This window comes from Geotrypetes seraphini, chromosome 14 (assembly GCF_902459505.1).
Source record: "Geotrypetes seraphini chromosome 14, aGeoSer1.1, whole genome shotgun sequence".
NCBI classification, from domain to species: domain Eukaryota; kingdom Metazoa; phylum Chordata; class Amphibia; order Gymnophiona; family Dermophiidae; genus Geotrypetes; species Geotrypetes seraphini.
In genome coordinates, this window is record NC_047097.1 from 65,808,740 (window position 1) to 65,830,352 (window position 21,613).

The following is a 21,613-nucleotide window of genomic DNA, read 5'->3' on the forward strand; positions in this document are numbered from 1 at the left end:
CATATTTTGAATTAACATATGCGTTTTGGATTATGTCTGAATATTACTATTGTGCCCTGGAAGATTCCAGGTGTGCCTCGAGATGCCAGCGAGGAGGAGAGGCGCTGGCGCCAATTGACTGCTTACAGGACGTGCCTCTCATGGTGAGAGGCATGTCCGATAGTCAGTCAGCTGGCGCCTGCATCCCTCTTCCTCACCAGTGCCTCTGCTCCTTCTCCTCACCTTTCCTTCTGCATCACTCCACCCCCCACCCCCCACCGGTGGTAATAGGAGGCTCAGGGCTGCGGCTGCAGGATATCTGTATGCGCTTACATCAACGTGATGATGTCACACATGCATGTGACATCATCACACCAATGTACGCACATTTCCGGGCGCCATCCAGCCATAGGCCCGAGATTAGTGTGCCGCAGCTTAAAAAGTTTACAACACATCGGCCTAGTGGTTGATTGACAACCGCGCGTGAGCAGCACCGTAACAGCATGAGTGGGGTTTGGGGTCTTGGGACCTGTACAAACACAGCCAGACATGACCAGCAATAATGCAGAAGAGTTCTTTATTGACTCAAAACACAAAATTCCCCGAATCCTGTGGTTTCACAGGATCGGGCACACAGAAAAACCTAGTCTCTTTACTTGAAAACAACAGACCTGAGCTGAGCCTAAGGCTGGTACTGCCTTGTCCCAAAAATCAGACTGGAAAAGTCTTCTTCAAAGCAGATACCAAGGTCTGGACCTAGCCAGATCTTAGAACAAAGCAGTATTTAGTACCCTCAGCTAAGCAGAATGTCTTGATGCTGAAGTCAAGGAGAATGCTGGGGCCACTTCTTCCTCCTACTCCTCTGGCTTCTCTAACTTAGTTCTGGCCCTGCCTTATATACTTCCTGGCACCTGCTTCCCTGCCTCCTCCGGCCCGTGTCACTTCCCCCTAAGGAGGAGCTACCTATGTTCTGACAATGTGAGGGAGTATCCAGCAGGGGGAGTCGTAGTAACCTATAGACTCCCTCACAGGCACTGTTTATAGAATCTGACCTTAAGGTCCTAAACCACAGAAAATTTTGCAGGTTAGTGAATACTTTTAAACAATATACTGTACAAGAGAAACTTCTTTTTCGATTTCAGGTGGTTTTTTTCTCTGAGGGTTTTATTTGAAATCATAATTTTTAGAAAACATTTGAAGACACACTATTTTAAGCAAGCTTTTATTGAATGAAAATGCAGATGATTATTTTAGAATTAGTTGGTATTTTTTTTTTTTAATGTTTTCATTGATTTTGTTATGTGTCCCTCGTTTTGGGGATTGTTTTATAATTTGTTTTGAGTTTTTGCATTCTGCTTAGGTCCTAGGCAGTTAATACATGACTAAGGGGCCCTTTAACGAAACAGCAGTAAAACCTGGCCTCACCACATCTTCACGCGGGGCTCTCAAGTTCACATCTAGGCGGTTTACAATAGGTTATTACAAAGGTAAAAATAGAGGGATTAAGGCCAAGCAGCTTCAGACGACAAAGAATTTCAATTGTTATTGCATGGAGCCTGTTCTTACAAACATTTCAGAACTCAACCGAAAACTTATCTCTTTTCAAAATACCTGGTCAAACAATTTCTTTTGTCATCCTTAAATTGTCTTTTGTTTATAATCTTTTGTAAACCGCGGTTAAGAAGTATGATGTTATGCTACGCTATTTTTACCACTGCGGTAAAAGGGCCAAATTTTCTATTTTTTTTTCAATTAATGGTCACATGCTAATTTTGCCATTAGCACATGACCATTAAAACAAATGAGCCCATTCTCTCTTACCCCCACCCATTTCTTAGGTGGTAACTGCTCATGCACTAATCACATGCTAATTAGCAGACGGAAATGCAGTTTAAATATTGTTTATATTAGTTTATTTGTAGAAAATTGCATTTTTATTATGACACTTAAACCCTCCACCCCATTTTACTAAATTGCGATAGCTCTTATTAGTGCAAGCAACCACGCTGAATGCTCTGCGCTGCTCCCGATGCTCATAGGAACTCTATGAGGGTCGGGAGCAGCGCAGATCATTGGCGGTTTAGTAATTGGGGGAGGGGGTTATTTTGGAAAACTGTGTATACTGTAATTATGTCTATTATTATTTATATATTCTTTTTTTGTAAACCACATTAACACAGGTTTCAGGTTTATTTAAAATTTGATAATATCGCTTATAATACTTCTAAGCGATGTACATTTTAAAAACAGGGATACGATTGTATTAGTGGTATATCACGCAAATGAATCAAATCAAATCAACTGATTAGCATAGAACAGTGTTTCTCAGCTCAGTCCTGCAGTGCGCCCCTCGCCAGTCAGGTCTTCAGGATATCCACAATGAATATGTACGAGATAAATTTGCATATTTATTGATTTTTTTTATTTTATTTATTTTTAAAATTTCTATACTGTTTTTTTCCAAAACGGTTTACAAAAAGTTACATACATAAAATATTAAAAAACAGACAGATTCAATCTTTACATTAGATCATTTGCTCAAAGAAATGCATCTACCAATAGTTGTGTTTTTTAACATTTTCCTGAATGAGTTCATATCTCTACATTTTCGAATTTGGCCATTGAGACTATTCCACAACTTAACTCCTGCACATGTAAAAGTCATACTTCAACAGTCAAATGTAAGACATTGAAAACATAACTCGTCCAAAACCATCTCAATGTCGGTGATGTTCCTTTAATTTTCTTTTCAACTTTTTAAAAACTTTTTTTAGGCCTCAGACTAGCCATTAGGTGCCATGCATTTCCATGATCACCAAACAATTTGTAAAAGTCATGGCATTCGTTTCAGCATATTTAGGATTAGCTTTCGTTTTCTGTACTGTTATATTTACTGTGAAGAGAGTTTTTGGAAATCGATATGGGGACATATTAATAACATATTAGAATCATTGATTCCATTAACCTATGATGTAGTCATCTGTGGGACATTATTGCATATTAAACCCCCAATGGACCGATATAAAAGCCGGCTTTTCATCATTATGACCGGGATCGCCATGCAAATGGTTACTCAGAATTGGAAAAGCTGGGATCGCCTTAATTTTTCCTTTTGGTGGGCAAATTTATGTTTATGTTATAAGTTTGAGAAAATGAACCCCGATATGTTGGGGCGTAATAATGAATTCAGATTAGTTTGGGGGTCCATTAACGACTTTTGTTACATCGGTATAGTTGTCTTTTACTTTTAATTTCCTGTTGACTTACACACACATGCAGGGAAAGGGGGGAGGGGGGTTATCGCTTTTGTTTTATTCCTCGATTAGATGTACTGGAATGGAGGGGGAGGGGTAGTTCATTTTGTATTGTTATTGACTGATTGTAAGTGTTGACTCTGATTATTAATGTATGCATAATTTTAAGCACTTTGTATTAGCCTTGAAAATTTAACAAAGATTAAAAAAAAAAGAAAAAAAGAATATATACCCTTGTGGCTTTGAAGTTTGGGTTAAAACTCTCACAGAAGTTTTTCATTCTAACTTTTGTGCTCTTTGGTCAATTGATTATATCTAATGGAGGCAGTGCATGCAAATCAAGTTTATGCATATTCGTTGTGGATATCCTGAAAACCTAACTGGTGAGGGGGGGGGGGTACTCCAGGACTCAGCTGAGAAACACTGGCGTAGAACATGCCCATTGCCCCACCAGAACCCCCCCTTCCCCCGCACGTGGGTACTGTATGCACATTAATGCTTACTGCAGCTTTGTAACAAAAAAAGGACCCCTGAATAAATACATATTCAAAGAGTGCCAGGGATGGTCAGTGAAGATTTTCAGCAACATTACTTTTAAAAAAAAATTTTTTTTTCTTATTCCATGTTTCTCTTCTTTTCTATGATTTTAATACTTATTTATTCTTCTACCATTTACTGTTTAGACCACTAAGCATAGATTGAATCTCTATGTGGCGTGGTATGGTTCAACCAGTCTTCAGTGCTAACAATTTTCCTTGATGCATTTTGTTGTTCACCGCCTTGAACCGAAAGGCATTTGTGCGGTACAAAAATAAAAATTTATGCCTTGTTATGTAAGTGGTATGTATCCAGGAAGGAGTTACTTCCTACCCCAGACAAGTGCCACTGAATATTAGATCCATATGTTCATATATCCATTTTAATTGTGCAATGCTTTGGGTCCTGGAAAGATGAACATGATTAATAAATATTATTGATACGCAATTAATATAATTCAAATAATAAAAATCTTAATTTGACGACAAATGGTTTCTCTGATATCCATTACCATGGCCTATAAACCGACAGGTCAAATTCAATCTGTAAAACCTTAGTGCAACCGTCAATGCTATAAATATTACTTTTTAAAAGTAGGTAATTATTAATACACACGTCGGAATGCGTTCTCTCAGTGGGGATAAAAGTAGAAATAGGATCTTTCAACCACACGGAGAGAGGGTCATTTTCAGAGAACTGGTCAATACATATAAAACGTCTCATAAGTTGATTTGAAAAATGCCTTTAGCTCGCTGAGGTTCTACTGTTAAAATTCAGAATCACTGTATTAGTGATCCCATGCTATACATTAACAATGGACCTATCATGGAAGTACCAAATAAATTCATGTTAGTGCATCTATAGACATGCATAACCTACTTGCTGATTGTTAGAGCGTCAAAGCTTTGTTCAGCCATTTTTTTTTTTTGCGCAGCCCTTGCCATCTTTCTTTTTTTTTTTAGGCACCATGCAGGTCTTTTATCTGCCGTCATTTACTATGCTGCTCTGTTGCTTTTAACTACAGATACCACCCAAGTGGGGAAGACGTCAAAGGGACTGCTGTTCTAGCAGGAAAATTCCTGCTCGAAATGAAAAGATCATCGAGCATTTCAGAACTGCAGGTCTGTCTTTCTTCTGGGCCTTCTTCTGCCTTCAGAGAGCTCTCCTTGATATCTTTGTCAAGGTCTGTGTCTTCTTCCTGATCGGAGCAGCTGTCGGTGTTGTAATCTATGTCTTCTGGACACGGAAGCTCATCGTCAAATTCCACATTGCTACAGAATATAGAAATAAAGAATAAGTATAAGCATATTTGTTTTTGCAGTGACAATGGAGACACTGTGAAGAATTCATAAACATAAGGACCATATTAATGTTGGCTAGACTTTGGGGAATTTCTATAAATGGCGTCCAGGTCTGGGCATTGAACAAAAGCTGAACGAGGCGCTATGCTATGAGTTGAGAACTGTTTAAAGAACAACTCGAAGCTCCGAGATCTGCCCTCAACTTTTAGGTACAAGCATTTCTACCAATTGAAAGCTGGTATAAATCCTGACAGGTAACATAAGAACATAAGCAATGCCTCCGCTGGGTCACGCGGCGGCCCAACAGGTCCAGGACCTGTGCAGTCATCCTCTATCTACACCCCTCTATCACCTTTTCCAGCAGGAAATTGTCCAATCCTTTCTTGAACCCCAGTACCGTTCTCTGCCCTATTACGCTCTCTGGAAGCGCATTGGCTAAGGCTCTTAACATTTGCATCTGCTCTTCCTATAGGCTAAAGCTCTTTGCACCTGCATTGTGATGTCACAGAACTTTAGTAACATAGAAACATGATGGCAGATAAAGGCCAAATGGCCCATCCAGAGCATCCACTATCTCCTCCTCTCCCTATTGGCTAAGGCTCTTAACATTTGCATCTCCTCTTCCTATAGGCTAAGGCTCTTTGCACCTGCATTGTGATGTCACAGAACTTTAGTAACATAGAAACATGATGGCAGATAAAGGCCAAATGGCCCATTCACAGCATCCACTATCTCCTCCTCTCCCTATTGGCTAAGGCTCTTAACATTTGCATCTCCTCTTCCTATAGGCTAAGGCTCTTTGCACCTGCATTGTGATGTCACAGAACTTTAGTAACATAGAAACATGATGGCAGATAAAGGCCAAATGGCCCATCCACAGCATCCACTATCTCCTCCTCTCCCTATTGGCTAAGGCTCTTAACATTTGCATCTCCTCTTCCTATAGGCTAAGGCTCTTTGCACCTGCATTGTGATGTCACAGAACTTTAGTAACATAGAAACATGATGGCAGATAAAGGCCAAATGGCCCATCCACAGCATCCACTATCTCCTCCTCTCCCATAAGAACATAAGCAATGCCTCCGCTGGGTCAGGCCTGAGGTCCATCGTGCCCAGCAGTCCGCTCACGCGGCGGCCCAACAGGTCCAGGACCTGTGCAGTCATCCTCTATCTATACCCCTCTATCCCCTTTTCCAGCAGGAAATTGTCCAATCCTTTCTTGAACCCCAGTACCGTACTCTGCCCTATTACGCTCTCTGGAAGCGCATTCCAGGTGTCCACCACACGTTGGGTAAAGAAAAACTTCCTAGCGTTCGTTTTGAAATCTGTCCCCTTTCAACTTTTCCGAATGCCCTCTTGTTCTTTTATTTTTTTGATAATTCCATAATACCGAATGCATCTCTAGGGAACACCCATGCCCCTTTTTCAGTTCCACTCTAAGGGATTTACACACACATCGTTATATAAAAGCACTTTGTAATATTTCTTTATTTAAAACCTTTTTGTACTGTAGTGCTATAGAAATGATTGGTAGAAATGATTCTTGGAGCCCAATTATTTCCCCCAACTGTCTCATTAGCCAATTAAATGGCAAGTGGAAATTGGACATATGTCCACGTTTGCATGTGCAATTCTGAGTGCGATATATAGAATTTATTAAATCCCATTTAGTAAAAGGATCACATATCTTGGTACAGTCCTGTTCCTTGGTTATCCTTTTTGTAATCTAGAGAAGCATTTTAATATGCTTTTCTGATCTATTTAAACTTTAACTCCAGCTTTGCCTAGCAGTGCATCTCTCTTACTCACAGGACAGTTACCTTAAGTGCTAGAAATTGCCGATTTATTCAACTGCGTTTGTTGAGTTGATTTTAATTCCATCACATGAATTACATAAAATGCAGAAGACATCTGTCAACTTCAAAAGGTTTGCATTGAGATTTATGGGATTTCAGAAGCCATTGTTTGAGTTATAATAGTTTCCCATTATTGTAGCATGCAGGATAAAAATGACTGAATTAATTTGAAACTTGTGTGTGATGATAACACCATTGTCAGTGTTTCAGCTCTAGGGATGTTCACAATTCTTATGTTCTTCATGTATTAGCTATTTAAGTTGGGTTGGTGCAAAGGTAGTAATCATTCTAGGCGGCCTTCATAAGAACATAAGAATTGTCATACTGGGACAGACCACGGGTCCATCAGTGGCCAACCCAGGTCACAAATACCTGGCAAGATCCCAAGGAGTAAAAACAGATTTTATGCTGCTTATCCTAGGAATAAGCAGTGGATTTCTCCAAACCATCTCAATAATGGCTTATGGACGCCTCTTTTAGGAAATTATCCAAACCTTTTTTAAACCCTGCTAAGCTAACTGCTTCCACCACATTCTCTGACAACCAATTCCAGAGTTTAATTACCCATTGAGTGAAGAAATATTTTCTCCAGTTTGTTTTAAATCTACTATTTAGTAGCTTCATCGGGAGCCGGGTTCTGCTTTAGCTGCCGCCCCCATGGGATAGGTGGCAAAGTTCAGTTGTGGGCAGACTAGATGGGCCATTTGGCCTTTGTCTGCCGTCATGTTTCTAAGAGTCTATTAGCAATTGGTTATTGAATAGAAAGCAGAGGGTAGGGTTAAATGGTCATTCCAGTGCCACTATGGGCTCCTTTTACTAAGCTGCGCTAGCAGTTTTAGCGTGCGCTTAGCGCATGCTGAATTCTCACGCGCGCTAGATGCTAACACCAACATTGAGCTGGCGTTAGTTTTTGGCTCATAGCGTGGGGTTAGTGCACCTTAGTAAAAGGATCCCTTTATCTTTCTTGAGATGAGGAGACCAGAATTGAACGCAATACTCCAGATGAGGTCACACCATGGAGCGATACAGGGGCGTTATAACATTCTTAGTCTTGTTAAGTCTCCATTTGACAAAATAGAGCAAGAAACATCGTTATTCACATTGTCAAACGTGACTCGGACAAGAGGTCATGGACTGAGACTGAGGGGCACCAGGCCCAGGACAAATATTAGGAAGTTCTGTTTCGCACAACGAGTGGTGGACGCTTGGAACGCTCTCCCTGAGGAGGTCGTGATGGAGACCAGCATTCCGGGATTCAAGAGCAAGTTGGACGCACACCTTCTCGCAAATCACATTGGGGGATACGAGTAAACAAGGTTTCTCATCAGGGAACACCTGGCTTGGCCTCCGCGGGTGCGGGTCGCCGGACTGGATGGACCTAGAGTCTGATCCGGCGAAGCCATTTCTTATGTTCCTATGTTCTTATGTTAACCATCCCTTTTTCAATAATTCCTAGCATTTTGCTTGCTTTTTTGGCTGCCGCCATACATTGTGCAGAAGGTTTCATTGTATTGACTACGATGACACTCAGATCTTTTTCTTGGGCACTAACCCTCAAGGTGGACCCTAGCATCCAGTAACTGTGATTTGGGTTATGCTCCCCAATGTGCATCACTTTGCATTTGTCCACATTAAATTTCATCTGCCACTTGGATGCCCAGTCTTCCAATTTCCTAAGATCTACCTGCAATTTTTCACTATCTGTATGCGTTTTAACAACTTTCAACAGTTTAGTGTCATCTGCAAATTTAATCACCTCACTCGTTGTTCCAATTTCCATAATAAAACGCTAGGCCGCGCATGCGCACTCCCATCGCGTGCGTCCGTTTTCCGTGCGGCTGTCGGCCCGTGCTGTTTTTTGCTCTGCCCTGCTCCTTGCCTGAAGTCCTCTCTCCTCCCCCGAGGCGGATGTCGGACGCGGCGGCTGTCAGCCGTGATGTTCTTCGGTCTGCCCTGCTCCTTGCCTTACTATATTTTTAAGTTGAAAGACGAGACAGTGGCTCCTCTCAGGATCCCCACCTGCGTCGGAAGTCCGATGCAGTCGGGGATCTTGAGAGGAGCCGCCGCCGCCGCCGTGTCTTTCAACTTAAAAATAAAGTAAGGCAAGGAGCAGGGCAGAACGATCTTCAAAATGGCCGCAACTACAAAGTTAACATCCCTCTCTGCACATACTAACAACAAAAATTCCACTTCAGAACTTCCCCCAGGGTATTTTTAAAAGTCCAAACACTCTCCTTTTCACTCTCAGGAGGTGAGATGGGAAAGGAACAATTATAACACAGTCTGGAGCATTCCCAATGTAGCCGAGGCTGAAAGGCTTCACCAGGCACGTTGCCATTTGCAATGCAATACAGGAGAGGATAAGCAGTGATGCGGTAGGTTGGTTATGGTTTGATATTTTGTATTTTGCTTATGAGGATATGCTAAGGGTTATTTTACAGCTGCTTTAAATTGTTAATGAGGCCAGTGACTAGACCGTGCAGGGGGAGCAGGAAGAAGGTGATGATGGACAGGGGGGAGGTAAAACAAAGGGGCTGCTGCTGGATAAGGTGAGCAGTGATGGAGTGGTGGAGGACACAGGGGAGGTAAAAGGAAGGGATAATGGATGGGGAGCAGGCAAAGGGTGGTTGTGGAGAGCCAAGGAAAAAAAAAACCCAAAAAACACAGAAAGCGGCTAAGGAGAGAGAAAAAAAAATAGAGACAGACACACACACACACATATATTCTAGCACCCGTTAATGTAACGGGCTATAAGACTAGTTTATAAATAAGTTAAATGGCACTGGTCCCAGTACAGATCCCTGCGGCACTCCACTGTTTACTCTCCTCCATTGAGAAAAATGACCATTTAATCCTACCCTCTGTTTTCTTTTCAATAACCAATTCCTAATCCACATTTGAACTTTTCCACCTATCCCATGACTCTTTAATTTTCTCAGGAGCCTCTCGTGAGGAACTTTGTCGAAAGCTTTCTGAAAATCTAGATACACCACATCAACTGGCTCACCTTTATCCACATGTTTATTCACACCTTCAAAGAAGTCAAGCAAATTGGTGAGGCAAGATCTCCCTCGGCTGAGCCCATGCTGACTCCCATTAAATAATGTTTGTCTACGTGTTCTACAATTTCATTTTTTATAATTGTTTTCACCATTTTCCCCGGTACTGAAGTCAGACTTACTGGTCTGTAATTTCCCGGATCCCCCCTGGACCCCTTTTTAAAAATCGGTGTAACATTAGCCACCCTCCAATTTTCAGGTGTTCAGCGACAGATTACAGATCACTAACAGCGGTTCAGCAATTTCATATTTGAGTTCTTTCAGTACCCTGGGATACCATCTGGTCCAGATGATTTATCACTTTTTAATTTGTCAATTTGGCTTAGTACATATTCCAGATTCACTGAGATTTCTTTCAGTTCCTCCGCATCAACACCCTTGAAAACCATTTCCAGTTCAAGTAAATCTCTTATATCTTCTTCCGTAAAGACACGTGATTGGCAGCTATTTTTAGGTGGCCACGGATACCAGCTCCATTTATGGAATCCAGACCTTCGTGGCCATATCTAAATATTGGTATGCAAACGCTGACAAACTAGAATTCTGTAATTGTAATTATGTGCATCAGAAAGTTCTTCAAACTCTACTCCATGCCTTGCTTATTATAAAAATGGATTAGGAGAATGTAGCATATGCTGGATTACCCATGTCACAAATCAGGATATTGAAAATGGTTCAAAATTTAGCTATAATATTATTGGCATCTATAGGATTCAATTTATTGGCTCCCAGTAACGTTTTCAGCTCTTTTTAAAATCTTGTACTTAACCCATAAAGCTCTTTGGGATGCTAAACCTGTTTATTTATACAGATCAACCAAGGCTCTTGTTAAAATGTATTATTTTAAACAGGCTTTTGATATTTGGAATGCTTGGCCAGAGGATGTGGTGGAAGCGTTTAAAGTAGCTGGTTTTTAAAAAGGTTTGGACAAGTTCCTGGAAGAAAAGTCCATAGTCTGCTATTGAGAAAGGCATGCCCTGGATCAGTGGCATGGATTGCTGCTACTATTTGGGGGCTTTGCCAGGTACTTGGGACTGGATTGGCCATCTCAGAAACAGAATACTGAACTAGATAAACCATTGGTCTGACCCATTATTGCAATTCTTATGTGAGCCAAGTATAGGACAATCAAGCCAGTGTGACATCACTGTTGAGTTTGGCTCTTAGACATTGGTGGAATGTGGCATTATGGCATCACAATCTCAGCTCTGGAATGTTGCTACTCTTTGGGTTTCTGACAGGTACTTGGGACCTGTGTTGACCACTGTTGGAAACAGGACACTGGGCTTGATGGACCATTGGTCTGACCAAGTATGGCTATTTTTATATTCTTAAGTGAGTCAAGCCATTGTGACATCACTGATGAGTTTGGCTCTTAGGCATTGGTGGAATGTGGCACTGTGACATCACAATCTCAGCTCTGGAAAGTTGCTACACTTTGGGATTCTGCCAAGTACTTGTGAGCTGGACTGGCCACTGTTGAAACAGGATACTGAGCTAGATTGACCATTGGTCTGACCCAGTAAGGCTATTCTTATGTTCTTATACTGAATAATAGCTTATTCCCTATGTTTTTCTGCTAGGAGTTAATGTTATTGTATGCTTGCAGTATGTGCGTATTCTGATGTTATTGTACATATTGGAGTTCCTTTCCTCTCTCTTAAAATTATTGTTTTCATTTTGATTTGTGAACTGCTCAGATCTAGCGATGGTAGAGTGGTATATGAAAATTATTAATAAACATAGGCCCCCCTTTCACGAACCCCTTTTTTATCGCTGGCTGTGCCGGTATTAGCTCCCGTGCTCATATGAGCGTCAGAGCTAATGCCGCCGCAGCCAGCGATATAAAAGCCTCACGCGGCTTCATAAAAGGGGAGGAATAAATATAAACACATAATAGCCAATATAGAATTCATCCTTAGGTGATGGGATGCTGAGTGCTATCTTCAGGTGATCAGTATTGGATTACTCCCATGGTGCCCAGGTGGTCTACCCTGATTTTACCCGGTACTAAATGCAGCTGAAAGTCTGGGTTATACCGGGTAAGCAGGAATTATATGGGAAGGGGTTGCTCCTACACGGAAAACTCTTAGATGTAGAGATTTACTGCAATATTCTACTGTGTATTTAAGTTGGTTGGGGGATCTTCTACTGTCCGGATAAAGGGTGTTATCCTAGATTCACATGCTCAAAGCTTACCAACCTGCTCTGAGCTCCGAATCCAAGCGGATGGCCACTAGAATGGTCTCCGGACTCAAGGGTCTCTCATACCAAGAAAGACTGGGCAGATTGCAGTTCTATACTCTAGAGGAGCGCAGGGAAAGGGGTGACATGATTGAGACATTTAAGTACGTCACAGGTCGTGTCGAGGTGGAAAACGATATATTCGTTCCCAAGGGACCCTCGGTCACAAGGGGGCGCCCGCTCAAACTCAGAGGAGGGAAATGTAGTGGTGACACCAGGAAGTACTTCTTCACAGAAAGGGTGGTGGATCACTGGAACAAACTTCTGGTGCAGGTGATCAAGGCCACCAGCGTGCTCGACTTTAAGAATAAATGGGACACCCACATGGGATCCCTACGAGGGTTGAGCTAAGGAACTGAGTCATCAGCACTCAGACTTAATGGGGTGGGTCAGTAGAGTGGGCAGACCCTTTTCTGCCGTCATCTTTCTATGTTTCTATTATGTACATATGCTGCAAAGCAGTCAGATGCCTTAAAGTGCACTGCTGTCAGTGGACTACCGTAGCCATGCAGACTGGGGCCCCAGGGATTATATATGCTTACTTAGTAATTGAGGAAATTAAAAGAACAGCTCAGCTTGTCTTTGGTATAAAGGCATCAGCTCTGAAGAAAAACCTGTAGGGAGCAATTTCTCTCTTTGCACTGCGGATTGCTCAGAAGTTGCTAACGGTGGCAGAGCTGACCAGGTAACTTGCCGCGTCTGCATTCTAGCACAATCTAGAAATAGGCAGTGGAACAAAATCCCCCTTTCTGACTGATCAACACACAACAGGCAATTTGCTCAACCACGAGACGAGGGTCCTTAAAAGGAATGGCCACAGCGACCACGCCCAGAAATATTGGTTTGCAATCACTTTTCTTCAGAATTCTTTCATATTTAAAAACACAAAGAAGGGTTAACATTTTCCACAAAAATATTAGTTTTGAAAAAAAAAAAAAATGCTTCTCTTGTTTGTAATTGTTATGTTGACTAGGGGCATTGTGACATCATTAGGGCCTTAGCACGCGGAATAGCGCGCGCTAAATTGCCACACGCCCTAGACCTTAATGCCAGCATTGAGCTGGCGCTATTCTAAAAGCGTAGCACGCGGTTCAGCACGTGGTAATTTTGCACGCGCCCTAAAAACGCTAGCGCACCTTAGTAAAAAGGAGCCCTAGAACATAAAAGTCTTATGGACCGAAATATCCGAGGCAACGGTTCCCAAACCTGTCTTGGGGGCTCCCCAGCAAGTCAGGTTTTCAGGACATCCACAATGAATATTCATGAGAGATTTGCATGCACTGCCTTGACCGTCATGAATGTCTATTGTGGATATCCTGAAAATCAGACTGGCTAGAGAAACCCCAGAAGAGGTTTGGGAACTGCTGATCTAAGGGGTCCTTTTACCAAGGCGCGCTAGTGCGTCTTAGTGCGCACTAAATAGCACGCGCTAAATGTTAACGCGTGCTAATGCATCCATTATATCCTATGGATGCATTGCCACATGTTAGCATGCACTAATATTTAGCGCGCACTAAGACGCTCTAGCGCGCCTTAGTAAAAGAACCCCTAAGGAAGGAAGGCGTAAAAAGAAATATAGGAGGGATTCCATTCCATTCCATTACGGATTTCTATTCCGCCATTAATTTGCGGTTCAAGGCGGATTATAAATGGATTGTCTGGAGATTAGAAGTATTTAGGGAGTAGTTTGTACATTTCTTTGAGTTGTTAAGGATTACATCTGAGATGTCATGATATTGGAAGTTCATATGTAGTAGTTGCAGGTGACACAGAAAAAACAGGGGAAAACAACACCACAACCTCAAATATGCACAAAACAGAGTGGAATTGTCCAGAAGAAAATGATGTGCACTAAAAAAAGTATTCTCCAATGTGTCTGGTGACTTGAAGATCTTTATTGTCCAAACATCAATAAAACACATTCATCGACTCAACATGTACATGTTTCGGCCATCAAGGCATTCGTATAAGGAGACGAAAGGTGGTAATAGAAATTTCCCATATCTATTGTGGGATGACATCCCTTTCTGATTGATTGTTGGTCGTATATCTTCTTGAGTATCGGTATATTTCTTATTAGATCATCATTCATACTTCTAAGACTCCTGAGGCAGGCCTTGATGGCCGAAACATGTACATGTCGAGTCGATGAATGTGTTTTATTGATGTTTGGACAATAAAGATCTTCAAGTCACCAGACGCAATGGAGGATACTTTTTTAGTGCACATCATTTTCTTCTGGCCAATTCCACTCTGTTTTGTGCGTAGTTGCAGGTGATGCTTGGGACATTTCTGACTGTGTTAGTTCGGTTTTATGTGTTTTATGACTAGAAGGGTTTTTCTTTCTTGAAGGTTTTGTAGTCTGTGGTTGTGGCCAATAGGTTGTAGAGTTGTAGGTCAAGTGTTGCAGCTCGATCTGGCTAGGAGGTTGTCATACCGTTTTTTTTCTTTTGACGTTTTTGGTTGGAGGGTGTGTGGGTTCTCCTATGTCTGGTTGAGGTGGATTGAACTAGTCGATTGTTGCAATAGGCTGGGCTGTCTCCGTTTATTGCTTTAAATAGTAGGCAGTAAAATTTGAAGTGTATTCTCGCTTGTATTGGGAGCCAATGTGAGTCGTGGTATGCCTCTGTGATGTGGTCGAATTTCTTCAGTGAGTAAACCAGTCTTAGGGCTGTGTTTTGTATTCTTTGTAATTGTTTTATCATGGTTGCTGTGCATGGGAGATATAATATGATGACCTTCAACATGTCATACCTTTCAAATATTAATGAGTTTAGAATGTACAATGGCCCACAATTTAGAAAGATTAAAATTTTCCCGTGAATTAACTTCTGGGTTCAGATTTTGCTCATTTGTATAGAACAAATAGCTGTTTCATCTACACGCACATTCAATGGATTTTCTCTCTGAAAATTGCTCATTTGTGAGAAGGATCTGTGAATGTTCTACTTTTTCTATCTGCAAACAGATTTTCTAAAATTGGAAAACAGCATGTATAGTTTAAAAAATTCAACCTACATGTTTTGTTTTGCAACCTCACCCTAAACACCTTCCCCCCCACCCCAGTCTGGCTACAGGTATGCAGGTTATGGAACTTAAACACCTTTATGTGGAGTGAAGGAAAGCAATTTTCAGTCAACCTACTTGAGCAAATTGCTCTGGGGGAAAAAAACCCCAACCCACATCTAGTTCTAACTTATTTCTTTAAGAAAAATCTATATATGTAATGAGTTTTGTGATTTCAATCGGATCCCTGTAGATTTGTTGTTTAGTACATATGTAATATTTGTTTCAGTCTTATCTAAGAAGGCATGCAAATTAGAGCTAAACTAAATATCCTCAGGATTTATCGCTGGAACTCGGCATTGTTTAAATTCAATATTTCTGAGGTGGGGAATATTTCCTTCTGCACTGAGATATGGATGGTGATCTTGATAGAGAGAAAAATTGCATGAGAAGGTCTGAATGACGCCATATATTAGCAAGATTGCCTATTTAAGAATATAAGTGACCCAGAGGTGCAGGCAGTAATGAAGTAGTGAATTTATTTTCCTTCTCTGGCTCCATGCTGAGTGTTAATAAAACCAACCTTAATTGTTTTCTGTAAACACATTATTTTTTTTAGAAATGCATGACAAATGAAAAACCACAAAATTACTGTTACAGCCAAAATACACATTTTAATAGGTAACGAAGGGCCCCTCATCAAACTGAGCTAGAAGTTTTTAGCGCAAGCTGGCTCGCTAAATGCTCCGATAATCCTAGAAATCCTATGAGTATCGGAGCCAAAAACCTCTAGCGCAGCTTGATAAAAGAGGGGGCGTAAATAAATATTGATCAGTGATGCAAACATGCAGATTCAGGGGCCCTTTTGCTAAAGGCCATTAACGGGGAAATTCTATAACCGGCACTGAAACTTAGGGCGCCTTTTACAAAGGGGCGCTAGCGTTTGCATGCACCAGATTAGCGCGCGCCATTGCGCGCATTAGCCGAAAAATGACCGCCCGCTTAAAAGGAGGTGGCAGCGGCTAGCGCGCGCGGCATTTTAGCACTAAAACCGCTAGCGCACCTTTGTAAAAGGAGCCCTTAGGCATCAGTAGCTGCCCTACTGGTGCCCTAAGTTAATTGACAAATGCTGTTAGAAATGGCAGCCCCCCCCCCCGATGTTCAAGCACCTGCCAAGGTGTAAACAAAAGGCGTCAGAATCGTGTCTATGCACTTTCCAGCACCTCACGCCGCTATGGGCATGGTTAACGGCGGAAGCGGTGTTAGGCACTGGAAAGTGCCTGCTTAGGTGCGATTCACGGCATAGATTGGCCTAGAAAACCCTGGCCGACATTTCCAGCACCTATTTTTGCCCGAAGGTGCGATTCTCTATACCAGGGATAGGCTATTCCGGTCCTCGAGAGCCGGAGCCAGGCCAAGTTTTCAGGATATCCACAATAAATATGCATGAGATAGATTTGCTTCTCAAGAAGGCAGTGCATGCAAATTAGAGAATGACACGGTGGTTGTTACCCGTGGCTAGCCGTGGGTAACCCGCCAAAACGGTGACCAAAAAAAAAGGTCACCGCGAGATCGGGGACAAGGCCATTCACCGCCCCATGGAGCGGTGAATGGTTAGCACGCGCGGTGAAGAGTGTTCGATCCAGCAGCCACCTCTCTCCCGCCGGCTGTCCAGCCATGCATCTCATCTCCCTCCTTCCTTTTCCCTTACCTTCTCTTGTTGAAACTGGCGATTTCTATAGGGTTATGAGCTGTATTACAGCCAGAGCCATGAAGTTGCGTCACGTTGCCTGCTGGAAAAGTCTCCTCCGATGCAACTTCCTGTTTCTGGTTGCATCGGAGGAGACTTTTCTAGAGGCTGAATTTTAAAGTTGTGATTAAAATTTTTATGGGGGGGGGGGGGGTCGGTGATCACTGGGGTAGTGTATGGGGGTCTTTTTTATGTGTTTTCAGTGCTTATCTGGTGACTTTAGGTGGGTTTTTGTGATTTAGACCATGTTTTACACGGTCTAAGTCACAATGTCCAAGTTCCGTCTAAGCTCTGTTGTTAAACTTTCGGTTATACATGCTGTACGACTAAGTCTAACTCGGCCCATGTCCCGCCCAACTCCCGCCCTCGACACACCTCCCGAAATGCCCCATTTAGCTTTGGACGTTGAGCGGCACTACGAAGGCCTAGGTCGTTTAGAAATACGTCCAAAACCCGTTTTTATTTTTGGCGCTTGGACGTTTATGAGAACTGTTCATCCAAGTGCCGACTTAGGCCGGTTTTTCGATGTTTTTCTCATTCGATTATGAGCCCCTATAGAGTTCCTATGAGCGTTGGGAGCAGTGGAGAGCATTCAGCGCGCCGGCTTGCACTAAAAACCGCGATTGCGGTTTTGTAAAAGGGGAGGTTTATTATATGTTAACTGTGCATTACGGCTTAATGCCCCCTTTAGTAAAAGGGCCTTTTAGGCTGACTCCCCTTGAACTATCACTAAAAAAGTATGAGCTCAATATTAATAAAATAAGTCCCACAATTCATTATCACAATTCAAATTTACGGCCTCGAAAATGCAAAATCTCTTCCATTACCATTCGTTGTGGTCCTAACACGTGAGAAATGCATGGATCTTAAAAAAACAAGCTCCGATTCCGGATAGGGAAGAGCGAAGGCAAATTGGCCGAAGCTTTGGGGCCAATCCGCAGGGAGGAGGGGGTGGGGGCGGGGGCGAGATGGTTTAGGGGGTGAGCGGAAGGGAGGTTGCCCCTTCCGATCCGGCGATCACACAGGTCATGGGGGGGTAGAGCAACAAGTGCTGAGTGCACGATTTGACAGAATTCAAACTGCTGCTATCTTCAGTCCTTCCACTATAAAGATTTACCGGTCACCTTTGAACCTCCAAATTCTAAACTGTCCTTCGTAAATACCAAACTCGGAGGGTTGGAACAATGCACTGTGAGATGCAGGAGGACGGCAAGAGTCGGCAGACAAACTGCTTTGATTTTTTTTTTTTCCTATATTTGTTTGCCTCTGGCGAGAACTGCCTCGGATGACTAATGCGAAAAAAGAAGAGTCCAAAAGACACAGAAGATTGCTTGAAATCTATCAGAAAGCCTGATAAAATTTTCATATGCATTGTGGAAAAAAAAAAAATAAGGTTTTCGTGGCTGGCGCTCCAGCACGACCCCTGAGGAAGCAGCGCATAGTGAAATGTAATTTGTAGTCATAGAGTGCCAACAGGCTTGGATGGCAGAGTAAAACATTTATAAGGCGAACCCTAATGAGGATTCTCAATGTTTTATGATCAAATTTAACTCTTTCTCTGATTAGACCATGAATAAAAATCCTAGAGCTTGCTTAACTAGAAAGACAAACTGAATTAACACGAATTTCTGCAGGATTCCTCAGGTATGACATTAGATCAGATCTGTGCTATATATACTACAGTCTCCATTAAAAGACAATATACAGTTCTGGTATTTGAAATTTAACCCCGTCTTTTACAAAGGTACGCTAAGCTTTTTAGCGCACGCTAAACGCTAACACGTGCATGTTATCCTATGGATGCGTTAGCGGTTAGTGCACGTGTTGATTTAGTGCGTGCTAAATCCGCGCTAAAACGCTTAGGGGGTAATAATTTTTTTTAAAAAGTCTAAAAAGTGTCATAAATGGCTACTTGGACGATCAAAAAGCCTGATCGTCCAAGTACCCATAACCAAAGCTGGTTTTTAAGACATATCTAAAAACAGCTTAGGCCTTTCCCCTGCCTCTAGACGCACAGAGAGAAAAGAGGTGTGTTTAGAGGAGGGGAAAGGGCGGGCAGTGGGCGGGAGGTGGGCCGACCTACACCTAGGCATACAACAGGTATAACCAAAACATTTACAGGTTGCCTAGTCGGCACTTAGACCTTTTTGACTTAGACGAAGTCAAACCAGGTCTAAGTGCCGAAAAAGGGGCCGCTGAGCTGATGGCCGCTGGCGTGATCAGTTCAGCGGCCCGGCAATCTACCCACCGCATGAGATGCCTCATCTCCCCTACCGCGATGTCCAAATTTGATTGCAAGCTCTTCTGAGAAGGGACCGTCTTTAAGTGTCGCAATGTACAGCGCTGCGTACGCCTTTCAGTGCTATATAAGTGATAAGTAGTAGGTAACTCCTGCAGGAGGCGGGTGATGGGTAAGATGAGCAAATGCTGTAGATTCTGTTGTCAAATGTGTGATGCACATGTTCTAAAGCACCAAAAATCCCAAACAAACAAAAAACATAGGCTACTAATAAATTATTATATCTTGACATGCTGAGCTCTATTCTATAACTGGTGCTCAGAGATGGGTGAAAAATTGTGTGTGTGTTTATAGCTATATATACTGTATATGAAATATTGAAAGGAAGACATTTTGACGACATTCGGGACATCAATGGTAATACAACAGCTTTGATGGGCATTCCCAGAAAAAGAGTTCCAAAATTGCTTTGAAGGGTGGACTAGCTCCTGATTGGTGTAGCCTAACTTTAGTACAGGAAGAGGCGGTCAGAGCATACCTGTAAATTAGTGAGTCCACGATTCGCGAACCGCCACACAATTTGCCACCCAACTATGAGCACTGTTTATAGAATAGCAGTAAGCATGCATCCTTTGGCACCCAAATTAGGGTCAATGACACCCACAAAAAAATGTACACACCAATAAACATAGAAATAGACGGCAGATAAGGGCCACGGCCCATCTAGTCTGCCCACCTTAATGTCCCTCCCCTACCTTTGCCCTGTGAATAGATCCCATGTGCCGATCCCATTTGGCCTTAAAATCAGGCACGCTGCTGGCCTCAATCACCTGTAGTGGAAGACTATTCCAGCGATCAACCACTCTTTCAGTGAAAAAGAATTTCCTGGTGTCACCTCGTAGTTTCCCGCCCCTGATTTTCAACGGATGCCCTCTTGTTGTCGTGGGACCCTTGAAAAAGAAGATATCTTCCTCCGCCTCGATGCGGCCCGTAAGATACTTGAACGTCTCGATCATGTCCCCCCTCTCTCTGCGCTCCTCGAGCGAGTATAGCTGTAATTTGTCAAGACGTTTTTCGTATGGTAGATCCTTGAGTCCCGAGACCATCCGGGTGGCCATTCTTTGCACCGACTCCAGTCTCAGCACATCCTTGCGATCATGCGGCCTCCAGAATTGCACACAGTATTCCAGGTGGGGCCTCACCATGGATCTATACAATGGCATAATGACTTCCGCCTTACGACTGACGAAACCCCTTCGTATGCAGCCCATGATTTGTCTTGCCTTGGACGAAGCCTGCTCCACTTGATTGGCAGACTTCATGTCCTCACTGACGATTACCCCCAAGTCTCGTTCTGCTACCGTTTTTGCTAGGATCTCGCCATTAAGGGTATAAGACTTGCATGGATTCTGGCTGCCCAGGTGCATAACTTTGCAATAGAACTGGGACAGATGATTATTCACTAAAAAGACCCAACACTGCCAGTGTTTTGGCTCTTGGCCTGCATCAGAGGTCTCTTAAGATGTCTGTCAAACAAATTCTTTACAAAAGTAGTCCCAATGTTAATTTAGACTGTTTACCATGATCTGCCCTCTTTATTTACCATAATCTTTTAGCAAACACTATCACCTCGCTGTAGAAAAATACCTTTGATTCAAACAATTCAACAGAATTAACACAGATTCATAACTAAGCAAGAAACCATTACAGCATCAGAGCCAGTGTGTTTCAGTCAGAAATTGGCCTACATAAGAACATAAGAAATGCCTGCACCGGATCAGACCATGGGTCCATCTAGTCCGGCGATCCGCACACGCGGAGGCCCAGCCAGGTCTACCCTGGCGAATACCTTAGTTACTCAATGTGTCTTTCAAGGAGATATGCATCCAACTTGCCCTTAAATCCTGGAATGGTGGTTTCCGGGAGAGCGTTCCAGGCATTCACCACTCGCTGTGTGAAGCAGAACTTTCTGACATTTGTCCTGGCCCTGTCTCCCCACAGCTTCAGTCCATGACCTCTTGTCCGAGTCACCTTCGACAATGTGAATAAAGGTGTTTCCTGCTCTATTTTGTCGAATCCTTTCAGTATTTTAAAAGTCTCGATCAGATCCCCTCGCAGTCTCCTCTTCTCGAGGGTGAAAAGTCCCAGTTTTCTGAGGCCTGTATCAAGAAAGATTAAATACTACACATTCTACAAGCTATACCTTCTGAATGGTTTGGGGCATTCCAGGTGTTACAACTTGAACTGCAAAAAGCATTTCCGCCTCCTTGAAATAGGCTTTTATCCAGCCGAAACACCTCATTGGCTGAACGTGTAAAGGTTTCAGGCTTGTAATAAATGTTTGTACATGTTAAGGATTGGTTTTGACTATCTGATTTTTTTGTTTTT

At 42.6% G+C, this 21,613-nt stretch overlaps 1 protein-coding gene across 2 annotated transcripts in view; it reads right to left on the reverse strand.

The window, feature by feature from the left end:
* Positions 1 to 539: 539 nt before the first annotated feature.
* The window catches only part of AGBL1 (ATP/GTP binding protein like 1), a 366,565-nt gene continuing 345,491 nt past the window's right edge, over positions 540 to 21,613 (reverse strand). For both annotated transcript variants that reach the window (XM_033920995.1, XM_033920994.1), the window contains one exon: positions 540 to 5,041. In XM_033920995.1, the coding sequence (XP_033776886.1) occupies positions 4,789 to 5,041 (253 nt within the window). In that variant the 3' untranslated portion in view covers positions 540 to 4,788. The remainder of the gene's footprint in view (positions 5,042 to 21,613) is intronic.